The sequence below is a fragment of the Somniosus microcephalus genome, chromosome 10 (genome assembly GCF_052327205.1).
Source record: "Somniosus microcephalus isolate GS21.2 chromosome 10, FLI_Smic_1.0, whole genome shotgun sequence".
In the NCBI taxonomy this organism is placed as follows: domain Eukaryota; kingdom Metazoa; phylum Chordata; class Chondrichthyes; order Squaliformes; family Somniosidae; genus Somniosus; species Somniosus microcephalus.
In genome coordinates this window covers 202,227,299-202,240,962 of record NC_140996.1, presented here as the reverse complement: position 1 = coordinate 202,240,962, position 13,664 = coordinate 202,227,299, and the positions used below count along the sequence as shown (strand labels likewise).

Below are 13,664 nucleotides of genomic sequence, written 5' to 3'. Positions count from 1 at the left end.
GTGTAACATATCAAAGTTTGCAGATGATACTAAGATGGAAGGGAAAGTAGTGAGTGAGGAGGACATAAAAAACCTGCAAGGGGACATAGACAGGCTAAGTAAGTGGGCAGAGATTTGGCAGATGGAATACAATACTGGAAAGTGTGAGGTTATGCACTTTGGCAGGAAAAATCGTAGAGCAAGTTATTATCTTAATGGCAAGAAACTGGAAAGTACTGAAGTACAAAGGGATCTGGGGGTCCTGGTGCACGAAACTCAAAAGGTTAGTATGCAGGTGCAGCAAGTGATTAAGAAGGCCAATGGAATGTTGGCTTTCATTGCTAGGGGGATAGAATATAAAAATAGGGAGGTATTGCTTCAGTTGTACAAGGTATTGGTGAGACCGCACCTGGAATAGTGCGTACAGTTTTGGTGTCCATACTTAAGAAAAGACATACTTGCTCTCGAGTCAGTACAAAGAAGGTTCACTCGGTTAATCCCGGGGATGAGGGGATGGACATATGAGGAGAGGTTGAGTAGATTGGGACTCTACTCATTGGAGTTCAGAAGAATGAGAGGAGATCTTATTGAAACATATAAGGTTGTGAAGAGGTTGGATGGGGTGGATGCGGGGAGGATGTTCCCGATGATGGGTGAAACTAGAACTAGGGGGCATAGTCTTAGAATAAGGGGCTGCTCTTTCAAAACTGAGATGAGGAGGAACTGCTTCACTCAGAGGGTGGTAGGTCCATGGAATATGCTGCCCCAAAAAGCTGTAGAAGCTACATCATTACATAAATTTAAAACAGAAATAGACAGTTTCCTAGAAGTAAAGAGAATTAAGGGTTACGGGGAGCGGGCAGGAATTTAGACATGAGTCTAGGTTCGGATCGGACATGGCCCTGTGGGTAGCGGAGCGGGCCCAGGAGCCGTGTAGCCTGATCCTGCTCCTATTTCGTGTGTCTAATTCTGTTAGATTCAGGAGATGGTTCTGTGATAGTAGATTGGCGGTTAGGATCAGATCAGCCATGATCTTATTGAATGGCGGAGCAGGCTCGAGGGGCCGATTGGCCTACTCCTGCTCCTATTTCTTATTTTCTTATGTACACGCCATATTGGTTCGGTCTCCTTCAGAATCTCTTACAGTTATAAATGCAAATCATTTTCATCTCACTGTTGTCGTAGCAGAAACAATCATATTAATCTTTTTCAGTTGTTTATGCTGCAGCGGGTAGAAGGAGTCTCTTCCATCTCCTATAACATTATCAACAATATAGTATAAAGCTGTGCTATGCAGATAAAGAAAGTCCATGTCCCCAGTGGTTTGTAGGTGAACTACAGGGCTCTATTTTCGATGGATTGGTGAGGGTGGCACCAGTTTATACCGGATGCCAACCATCATTCGTTCTCTTTTTGTGAGCCTGTCACTACGTATAGTTGACTCATCGAACTGAAATCTTTTCCAGTTTACACCCCTATTTGCCAGAAAGGTGCTACGATGTTGTAAATCTCCTGTGTTGCCCACCGATTGCAAAAGACTTTGAGGGAACCGGTTGGCAGTGTGCACTCATATTCATTGTTCACCCGAGTGAAGTGCAAGGCAGCTACTGTGAATATTCATTGAGGGAATCTATCCAAACAGCATCTGGCAGGTTTTTACACAACCAATCTGTCATTCTGGGGGGGCACTCACCTATGGCCACCTTGCCCAGTCGGCTTTTAATTTTGTTCTTGGCACCTGGACAGTCGACGACTGTGTACATTCCAACACTCCCGTCTTCAAAGCCCACAAAAATATTTAAATCGCATTCAGACACAGCAAGACACGAGGGAATTTTGCATAAATAGCAGCTTCCAATATTTTTCCCATCCATTATTCGCACAATATTGAGTATTGCACGTGAATGAAAGTCACAATTGCAGCGGTCTCTGTAACATATGTATACAACATATTCACCATCTCTTGTCAATTGTTGATTAAAGATGGCTCCCTCTGTACTAACGACACACAATCTTCCATGTAGGATGTCCAAAACATTGACACTGTCAGTGTTCACTGAAATGACTGCAGTCCTTCCATCGTCGGAAACCTGAAAGTCATCTAATTGTCTGGGGAATTTGACAGGGAGTTGGATCTGTCGGTAGAGAGCTTCTTCTGCTACATTCCAGGTATAAATACTTCCAGAGGAAGAGATTAGCATAATGTAGTCTGGGTAGTCCCTCAATGTCGTAAAGGCAATGATATCTGATTTGTCAATGCATTCAAATCTCTTTACTACACCCCCTGACCACAAGCTGACAGCAAGGAGAAGATGCTGGTGAAGACCCAGAACAAAGGTACTTTCTGGCGTTATCATTGCCTTCTTTAAGTGTATGTGAATGTTGCAGACGATATGCCCTTTGGACAGTTTCCAGACCTTTGATATGCGGTCTTCACAAAGTGACACAACAAAGTGGTCGTTTGGTGTTATCAGTAATTGTGTCACATCACCATATCTAATCCGGTGCAGGTTTTGACCAGCTTCTGTGTCCCAAACATAAAGATCACCACTAATGTCTGCAGTTACCAGAGATGCTCCTGTTCTTGTGAGAGCACAATGTTTTACAAGGCCAGCATGTGTAAAGGTAGTTTCTATTTGACAGAAAGTCAGACTCCATTTGAATATGATGCTGGTACCATCAGAGGTATAAAAATGCTTTCCCTGTGATGAAAGAAGAACTGTTTGTATGGTCCTTTCTGTTTTTGCTATAGCTGAGGCTCTATCTATGCAGTCGAGGTCCCAGGACATCAGATAACCTTTTGAGGTAAATGATACCAAAGCCTTTTGCTTACAGCATTTAGAAAGGCTCAGTGGTGTACCAAGCCTGTTCTCAAGTATTAGAACACACTGGCCAGTCTCTCTCTTCCACACAAATAAGGCCTGGGAACCACTAATGACAGCTATAATAGCATCACAATCTTGCGACAATATAGCTCGGATGAAGTAGTGATTTTTAGGTGGTTTGAACTTGTCTGACATGTTCCAACTCAATGTGTCCCACAGTTCAATGGAAGATGCCCTGCACAATAACAATGAGTGAGAAGAAAGTTCAACACTAAGAACTTCATTTTCATCATCTGAACAAACAATCTCTTCCAGGAGATGTGGCTCAGTCATGTCTTCAGCACTCCAAACACATATATTCCCAATCTTGTCGACAACATAGATTTCCTCATTGGTTGCAGACGGGAAAATGGAATAGACAGATGCTTCAGGAAATTCAAAAAGGACCATGGCTCTCTGGAGGCCAGTGTGAATATTAAATATGGTGACTGTGCTCTTTAATTGCCCACACAATGCATATATTCCGTCAGTAGAAAAGGATACACATTGAACCTCATGTTGGCAGTTTAACTGTCTGATTGTGTGGTGAGAGTTGAGGTCAAAGACCCTCACCGTTGTGTTGTTCTCAAACCACACTACTACATTTGTACTGCATAGAGCAAAACCACTGATTGGCTGAAGGATCTCTGCCATGCTACCATCAAGACTTCTTCTCACTTCAACTTCGTAAAGCAGGGATAGCTGGGCAAAATCATACACTAATATGGTGCTGTGGACAGTGGCAAGCACAAGGAACCGGTCACCATCTGACATCCTGGCTCCTGAAACTTTAACTCCATTTGTGTTGATTTGTTCCCAAGGTGCTTGAGCCTCTAGGTTCCAAGCATATACAGAACCACTTTCCAGTGTCACAAGAACTAGAGACTGTGACTGAATTTCTATGATATCGGTTACTACAGACGGGTCGGAGGTACACAAAGCAGCATGCACTCTGGGTACAGTAATCACGGGACTGTGCAGCACAGCAATCACATTATGCTTGAGCCCCTCTTCGTAAGCCTGCTTCAGAAATTTGAAGAGTTGCGGGAAGCACTCTACAAATGGCAGAACCTTCATCTGAACAGCCATTGATAGTTGATCAGGGGATTCTCGCAGTAAGCAACATGCACTTTTCAGAACTGCTGCCAAAAATCTAATCTCTCTGCGATTTATTGTCTGAATATTTTCCTCTAGTTCATTTATCAGTTGAACCAAGTGACCAGCTTTGATCATTGCTTGATGGGATGCAAATGAAGATAGCACATCAAGATATAGCTCTTCCAGTCTTCCAGTTCTCTTCAAATGATAAGCCAGTTCTTTAACTTTTCTGTGATTTGGAAAGACTAGACAAGGGTTAGAAGAATGGAAATGAAAAAGCCAGGGCTGTGAAGGCTGCTGTCTGTCAACATATATCTTCATTAAAGGACTATTTTCTGAAATCCGCTGATGCATTGATTGATCCTCTGTTGGCTTCTGATGCAACAGAGTGATGAGAAGTGGTTTCCCTCTTCCATTGGACCATCGGCCACTGAAGTATTCCACCATGATGTTGTGCATTCGTTGCACAGTTTCCATGTCCCTGAGGTAACACCTGTTGACGACCAGCGGGAAGTGCCTGTTTGTCCAGAAGAGCAATTTTACTCCATTACGTGGCCTTCCTACTAAAAACCCACTCAGATCCTGCTGCAGTCTTGCCAACGAATAATATGGCACTTTCACCGAGACTGGCAAGCCATTTTGAGGCCAAAAGTGTTCTATAACATAGTCATCAAGTGACAAGATGTCCAGCAGTTCCGCCTCACCAAGTCCTGAATTGGCCAGTGTTATATAGCCTAAAGCTCTGGAAACCAGACTCTCCCCATGTCTCCTTTCAAGCCTTTTGAGTAGTCGCTCGATACCGGCATGAACAGTTCTTCCTAAAGTCTGGTCATCAATATCCTCATGCGACCTCCAGCAAAGCACTTCATTGTAAAGCAAGTTAACAAAAAGTGGGCGAGTACACTGCCCCAGGGCTGTGTTCACAAACACCTGCTGCCCAGAGGTAATTCTTCTGTTGGAGGATAGAAGGCGCTGTGTAAGAATTTGGTTGCATTCCTTTCGCGCTCTTGGCTTTAATTCAAGAACGCATGCTGCATTCGGGGACAATGACAGGCATTTTTGTGCCATTTCATACTTCTTATGGGTAGTAGAAATAATTAACCTGGTAAAAGGTGGCAGACTCTTTGGAAGCCACCACAAGGCTTTGGTGCCGTCAGTCTCCGAGACCTGGTCAACAGCATCTATCATTACAGTCAAGGGACGCTGTTCGGACGATTCCTCTAAAAGACTCACAAAACAGTTCGCTAATTCTTCAATGTTGTCGGAATATATTTGCATAGGTTTGTGGTAGCTTATTGCTATTTGCTGACAGATTCCAGTCAGGACATTTCTAAAGTAGGTACTGTTGCCTGTAGAGGAGAGGAAGCGGCTGACTGTCACAGGGGCACAGTTATTCAACCATGAACATATCTGAAAGAAAACATATTGAAGAATAGATTACTAATTTATACTTAAATTTATTGCTCCTCATACAGTCCAGGTGTGGAGATGCCAGTGTTGGACTGGGGTGGACAAATGTAAGAAGTCACACAGGTTATAGTCCAACAGTTTTATTTGAAATCACAAGCTTTCGGAGCGCTGCTCCTTCGTCAGGTGAAGTGGAGAGATGCCTTTAGACACAGATTATATAGTCAGAGAATAATGCCAGATGATTACAGGTAATCTTTCTAACTGCCATTTATCATACCATACAGTCCAGGACAGAGCAGCCCATTTGATTGGTACCCCATCCATCACCTTAAACATTCACTCCCTCCACCACCGGCGTACCGTGGCTGCAGTGTGTACCATCTACAAGGTGCACTGCAGCAACTCGCCAAGGCTTCTTCGGCAGCACCTCCCAAACCCGCGACCTCTTCCACCTAGAAGGACAAGGGCTGCAGGCGCATGGGAACACCACCACCTCCAAGTTCTCCTCCAAGTCACACACCATCCTGACTTAGAAGTATATCACCGATCCTTCATCGTCGCTGGGTCAAAATCCTGGAACTCCCTCCCTTACAGCACTGTGGGAGTACCTTCCCCACACGGACTGCAGCGGTTCAAGAAGGCGGCTCACCACCACCTTCTCAAGGGCAATTAGGGATGGGCCTTGCCAGCGACACCCACATCCCATAAACGAATTTAAAAAAAAATAGGCCTACAAGAGCAGAGGCATTACTGGTTATGAGTAATGAAATAGATCATAGATACATAGATACATAGAAGATAGGAGCAGGAGTAGGCCATTCGGCCCTTCGTGCCTGCTCCGCCATTCGATGAGATCATGGCTGATCCTTTAATTCAGTATCCCGTCCCCGCCTTCTCTCCGTAACCCTTAACCCCTTTTGCCCGTAGAAATATATCTAATTCCCTCTTAAATATATTTAATGAGCTGGCGTACACTGCCCTCTGTGGCAATGAGTTCCACAGGTTCACCACTCTCTGAGTGAAGAAATTCCCCCTCATCTCTGTCCTAAATGGTTTAGCCCTTATCCTTAAATTATGTCCTCTAGTTCTGTTCTCACCCGCCAAGGGAAACATTCCTTCTGCATCCAGTCTGTCTAGACCTGTCAGAATTTTATACACTTCTATGAGGTCCCCTCTCAATCTTCTAAACTCCAGTGTGTACATCCCTAAACTACATAGTCTCTCCTCATAGGTCATTCCCGCCATTCCTGGTATCAGCCTGGTGAATCGCCGCTGCACCCCCTCCATGGCAAGAACATCCTTCCTCAGATGAGGCGACCAAAACTGTACACAGTACTCGAGGTGTGGTCTCACCAGTGCCCTGTACAGCTGCAGCAAGGTATCCCTGTTCCTGTATTCTAACCCTTTTGCTATGAAGGCCAGCATACCGTTTGCCTTCTTGACCGCCTGTTGCACCTGCATGCTCGCCTTCAGTGACTGGTGTACAAGAACACCCAGGTCTCTCTGTACTTCCCCCTCTCCCAATCTATTGCCATTTAAATAATAATTTGCCCTCCCGTTCCTGCACCCAAGGTGGATAACTTCGCACTTGTCCACATTATAGTGCATCTGCCATTTATCCGCCCAATCGCCCAGTCTGTCCAAATCGCTCTGGAGCTTCCTGGTCTCTTCCTCTGAGCCCACCCCCCCTCCTAGTTTAGTGTTGGATAGCTAAATGTGGGTGAGCACAATCAGGTCAGTACAGAAACTAGAACAACAGATTGGATTAGGGCAGATTTTTGAAAGATGAGGGACAAGCTAGCTGAGGTGAGGTGGAAGGAGAAATTGGCACACGGGACTGTTAAGCACCATAGATGAGTGGCTATAGATACAAGATTAAATACGAGAGATTTAGAACAGAGGACAGGGGAAACTTCTTCTCATGGAGTTGTGAGGTTGTGGAATTCACTTCCAGGGTCAGTGGTTGAGGCAGAAACTAGATCAACATTGAAGATTAGATTGAATGGGTGGATGAAGAAAAAGGAGTTGAAGGGATACGAGAGCAAGATGGGCAAATGTGGTCAGAACTATATTCTGGCGTGGACACGGAGTGGTCGGAGTGAGCGGCCTGTTTCGGTGTTGTATCTTCGATGTATTATTTTAACCTCTTCAATGTAGGCAGGATAAAATCAGTCTTTGCCAGGAACATTTCCAGCTGTGTTTGCTACTTTGTGACTAAACAACTAAAGATGTCTTTTCCTCCCGCCTTCTTCATTATGTCTCCTTACACCATTGCAGTCAAGGGGACATACTTCCAACTTGTCCTCAGTCCGGGTTTTGTATGAATAAATTATATTGGCCCAGAATTTGCTGGGGCATCTCGCGCGTGGCGTGCCTGGTAGTTAGACTTTTTTCTGCGCCCTTCAGCTCAAAATTATTTTGCGCCGTAACTTGCTGGAAGTGCAAGTTGATAACGGCACGGCGACGGCAACAGGGCATCTGGGTCCTCAGTGAATGGCGGGACCTACAGTGTCTCTCCTTAACCAATGAGATGCAAGGTGGATTGGTGTCAACTGTGCAGCGCCTTGGGACGTTTTACTACGTTAAAGGCGCTATATAAATACAAGTTGCTGTTGTTGTTGTTGATTGAGAAAGAAACAGAGGAACATAGAAGCATAGAAGATAGGAGCAGGAGTAGGCCATTCGGCCCCTCGAGCCTGCTCCACCATTCAATGAGATCATGGCTGATCATCCAAATTCAGTACCCTGTCCCTGCCTTCTCCCCATATCCCTTGATCCCTTTAGCCTTAAGAAATATATCCAACTCCTTCTTGAATATATTTAATGAATTGGCCTCTACTGCCTTCTTTGGCAGAGAATTCCACAGGTTCACCACTCTCTGGGTGAAGGAATTCCTCCTCATCTCTGTCCTAAATGGCTTACCCCTTATCCTTAGACTGTGACCCCTGGTTCTGGACTCCCCCGCCATCGGGAACATCCTTCCAGCATTTAGTCTGTCTAGTCCTGTTAGAATTTTATAAGTTTCGATGAGATCCCCTCTCATTCTTCTAAACTCCAGCGAGTACAAGCCCAATCGACCCAATCTCTCCTCATACGTCATTCCTGCCATCCCAGGTATCAGTCTGGTGAATCTTCGCTGCACTCCTTCCATGCCAAGAACATCCTTCCTCAGATAAGGCGACCAAAACTGCACACAATACTCAAGATGTGGCCTCACCAAGGCCCTGTACAACTGCAGCAAGACATCCTTGTTCCTGTACTCAAACCCTCTCGTTACGAAGGCCAACATAACATTTGCCTTCTTAACCGCCTGCTGCACCTGCATGCTTACTTTCAGCGACTGGTGCACAAGGACACCCAGGTCTCGTTGCACTTCCCCTTCTCCCAATCTATTGCCATTTAGATAATAATCTGCCTTCCTGTTTTTGACACCAAAGTGGATAACTTCGCATTTATCCACGTTATATTGCATCTGCCATGCTTCTGCCCAATCACCCAACCTGTCCAAATCATACTGGAGTTTCTTGGCATCCTCCTCACAGCACACACGCCCACCCAGCTTTGTGTCGTCTGCGAACTTGGAGATATTACATCTAGTTCTGTCATCCAGATCATTAATATATATTGTGAATAGCTGGGGTCCAAGGACCGATCCCTGCGGTGCCCCACTAGTCACTGCCTGCTACTCAGAGAAAGAGTCGTTTATTCCAATTCTTTGCTTTCTGTCTGCCAACCAGTTCTCTATCCAAGTCAATACCTTGCCCCCAATCCCATGTGCCTTAATTTTACACGCTAATCTCTTATGCGGGACCTTATCGAAAGCCTTCTGAAAGTCCAAATACACCACATCCACTGGTTCTCCCTTATCTATTTTACCAGTTACATCCTCAAAAAATTCCAGTAGATTAGTCAAGCACGATTTACCTTTTGTAAAGCCATGTTGACTTTGTCCGATCCGGTCACATTTTTCCAAGTGCTCTGCTATTACATCCTTTATAATGGACTCTAGCATTTTCCCCACTACCGATGTCAGGCTTACCGGTCTGTAATTACCCGTTTTCTCTCTACCACCCTTTTTGAACAGTGGGGTAACATTAGCTACCCGCCAATCCATGGGTACTGTTCCAGAGTCTATCGAATTTTGGAAGATGACCAGCAGTGCATCTACTATTTCTAGAGCCACTTCCTTAAGTACCCTAGGATGTAGATTATCAGGCCCTGGGGATTTATCGGCCTTCAACCCCGTCAATTTCCCTAACACCATTTCCCTACAAATACTGATTTCTTTCAGTTCCTCCCTCTCATTAGACCCTATGTTCCCCGACTGAGAAGGGAGGTGAATTAGAGCCAAATCAAGTACAGGAAGAGAAATAAAAAGGAAAGAAAGATTGGACTAAGAGAGAGAAAACAAGAGGCAGAAAGGAAAAGTAAGAAAAAAAGATATTTTTTAAATCTCTAAGAACAATTTACCACCTGAAGGAATGAGAATCTACAATTTAAATTGTTCCATTTCTGGGCAAGAGGCTTGATTGCAATGTTCCCTTTCAGCTGCATGGCCGCGCAGCTCTTGGGACCTCCCACGCAGCCGGCTCTCTGGCTTTTCAATGCAAAAAATCGTGCATGCGCGGTATTTTGAAGGGGCCGTGCACCCCAAAAAAATAAGAGGGAACCTTGGTTGATTGGTACTGCACTAACAATTGTCCCGCCGTTAAAAAAGTACGAACAGTGTTAATTACCAGACTTAACTTTCAGTGGCGAGTTTAATGGGCAACTAATGTGCAAATCCAGCAAGTTCTTAAAAATAACAAACAGACTAAGGGTGAGATGCCGTTTGTGTGAAGCAAATGGCGGAGCGGTGTAAATCGACCAGTAAGTACCGCAGATTTGCAACTCATGGTACATCTCTTAATCCCCTGAACTTGCTGGCCAATTTGCATATTAATAAAGGCGTGCGTCCTTAACACGCCATTATTTCTACAGCAATCGCCGGCCCATTACAGGAAACTTTCGATTAACCGGCACCTAAATAACCGGAAATGTCGGTTAACCGGCAAAATTCAGTAGTAGGTTCAGGTAACTTTTATTACTTGCGTTGCTCCATGTGTTGCTGTGCAAAGGTATGGCTGCAGCTGTTGCTAAGTTACAGAGACGCTTGCAACTTGTATCCATTGTTTTGAACCTGAGGGTTTGTTGCTTTATACGGAGCTCTCAGCTCCGTATCTTTTACTATAGCGTTCGGTTATCCGGAATTTTTGATGAACCGGCACCACGTCGGTCCCGTCCGTGCCGGATAAAAAAAAGTTTCCTGTATTACAAACATCCATACATATCTCAGCATATCATGGTTGTTGGAGGAAATTTTAAAATGGCACCTTAGTACCTGCTGAAATACTTGACATTCATTGACATTTTGCAGACACTGGCATAACAGACAGCTGACTTGATCTGTTTACACCAAACGTGTGATGTCACTTGTACAGAACAGTAATATAATTAAGTTGTTTGCTAGCAGTATAATAATATAATCAACTTGTTTTTGACAGAATGTGATTAAGGGTTGCTAAGGTATCGGATTGGCCAAAGTTAAAGGATGCTAAAGTACCAGATTGGCCAAGGAATTAATGTAATATTGTATCTTTCCTGTTTTTAAATTGTATAAAAGGAGCGCGGCTGCTATTGTAAAGCTGAGAAGCTGGCGATTGCACCAAGGGGGTGTATAGCACTTCTCCCAGAGTGCTCTGTAAATAAAAGTGTACTCGCACATTCCAGCAAAGTCCGCAGTAGTCTGAGTTTATTGCTCTATAAGTCGAAGTTGGGTATACGTCAACCCTGTATATCACTGGGTCCGTTCAGGCTCCAATTCGGCGGTAACAAATTGGCGCTGCGAGCAGGGTCACCGGTGTTTTAGTACTCTGATCAAGTATAAGGACGCCGAGTGATCAAAGAATAAGTAAGTGGACTAGTGGAGTGTGGGACTACACTTGACATTTGTCTGTGATGAACTTATATTCGTATCTGTATTGACAAAATTTTAATCCTCAGGTCTTATTCGGGACTAACAGACTGATGTTAGGAACTTGTGGAGCGGGGTAAAACGTTACACGTCCGGGCACTCTTGAAAAACAGAGAAACCCAGACCTCTGAGAACGCCGTTTCGAGTACGTTAAAACGCCCGGGTATTCTTAGAAGAAAAGAATAGGGGGGCTTTCAAAAACGTGACTCCAGACAAAGAGGAAAGGTCGGTGGACTACTGATGTCAGGTAAGGAGATTAAGAGGGGGCCCCCGGGCTCCCTCATCGATTCTTATATGACAGACAGGCATTCACTAATTTAAAAAATGCAGAAGGACGGATGGGACGTATCACCGACATTGGGGCCTAGAAATTCAGTTGCGTTCGCCAGCCGTTAGCGCCATAAGAGTAGATGATTTTGAGCGCTAGGCACTTTGCGCCCGGGCGCAGAGCGATCTGCGCCTACGCCCAACTTCAGTTGACATTTTGCGCCGGCGCAAAGTGTTTACGTGCGCTCAGCTGCGCGTGCACCTTATGACGTCACTTCGTCGTGCAACGCCGTTTGTGCGCCCCAAACCGGAACTTCAGTGGCGCCCGCCCAATGTGGGCGTGGCGCTGTTAAGAACTGTGAAGTGGAACGCAGCAGAGGCCCTGCGGGCCTCAGGGAGCGCTAATTAAAGGGCACTTAGACTGAGGTATAAAGGCCAGCCATTTTGCTGCAATGACTTTAGTGCTTTGGATTTCTGGACAGAGACCAAGGAACAGACCTTACTGATTTGGGACAACATAGGAGAGGTATTTTTGGCTTCTGGCCAGAGCTTGGAAATTTGACTCATTGTGATTTGACTGTTTGCAAGTATATTATGGGGGCTGCATGGGGTTCCAACCCTCAGTTCCAGCATTATGTGCGAAGGGCTCGCAGACGCTGTGTGAGAGGGGCAGCCATGCCTAGACGCAGAGGGGCCATCAGGTGTCGGCATCGTAGGCCTTACCCACTCAGGGAATACCGGCAGCAGGTGTCCTATCTCACCATGACTGCCGCGCATTGTGTGAAGAGGCTGCGCTTCAGAAGGGAGGTGGTTGCAGAGATCTGCCAGCTGCTTCACAGAGATCTGCGTCCACAGCTGATGTGCAGGACGTCTCTGTCGGTGGAAGTGAAGGTCACGGTGGCTCTGAACTTTTATGCAAGCGGGTCCTTCCAAGCCGCTGCTGGGGACATAGCGAACATCTCCCAGTTCGCCGTGCATCGCTGCATCCAGCAGGTCACCGATGCCCTTTTCGCAAGGAGACACCAATTCATCTCCTTCCCCATGACCCTAGAGAGGCAGGAGCAGCGTGCAGTCGGATTTGCCAGGATCGCCGACTTCCCCATGGTGCAGGGCGCCATTGACTGCACGCATGTGGCTATGCGGGCACCTAGCGACAATGCCGAGGATTACCGCAACCGGAAGGGCTACCATTCCCTCAATGTACAGCTGGTGTGTGACCACAGGCAGCGCATCCTAGCTGTCAATGCCCGCTTTCCAGGAAGCAGCCACGATGCATTTATCCTGCGCCAGACTACTGTGGCTGACATGTTCCAGGCACAGCCTCCCCCAAGGGGATGGCTTATCGTGGACAAGGGCTACCCCTTTGTGTACATGGCTCATGACCCCGCTCCGCGCGCCCAGGACCCCTGCTGAGGAGGCATACAATGAAAGCCATCAAGCCACAAGGAACATCATAGAGCAAACGATTGGCGTCCTCAAGCAACGGTTCCGCTGCCTGGATCGTTCCGGCGGATCTCTACAGTATTCGCCGGATAGAGTCTCCCAGTTCGTCGTCGTTTGCTGCATGCTGCACAACCTGGCTATCCGCAGGACTCAGGCACTGCCACCTCACGTTGGACCACCACCTCAGGAGGAGGAGCAGGAGGAGCATGAGGAGGAGGAGGAGGAGGAGTACCAGCCCAGGAGGGAGCCACAAGGTCCAAGGGCCGTCCGCCGGTGGCTTATTGAACGACACTTCTCGGCCCCCTGTCAGGGAATGGCTTGTGGCAATGAACGCACCTGAATGCAGCCGCTCCGCAAGCCCTCAGCCGGTTAACGCAACAACCACTTGAAACATGACACATGGACAAGCTGAATAAAAAAAAAGCTTTATTTAACAAACTCAGGGCCCTTCCCACATGAAACACAAAAACAGACAAGACCCCCAAAAAACAGTCAAAAACATATCTCACTCCCACAACCTGGGGAGGAATAACAAAACTTGTCCATCCAATTGGCCTTCATCCTCGGCCTTACCAAGACAAACCCCCCCA

General features: G+C 46.2%; 1 protein-coding gene across 1 annotated transcript in view; it reads right to left on the bottom strand.

Moving 5' to 3' along the window:
* Positions 1 to 329: 329 nt before the first annotated feature.
* Positions 330 to 13,664, bottom strand: part of LOC147112001 (NACHT and WD repeat domain-containing protein 2) — a 54,195-nt gene continuing 40,860 nt past the window's right edge. Inside the window, exon 7 of the mRNA XM_085998307.1 lies at positions 330 to 5,351. Within this exon, the coding sequence (XP_085854433.1) occupies positions 1,584 to 5,351 (3,768 nt within the window). The 3' untranslated portion in view covers positions 330 to 1,583. The remainder of the gene's footprint in view (positions 5,352 to 13,664) is intronic.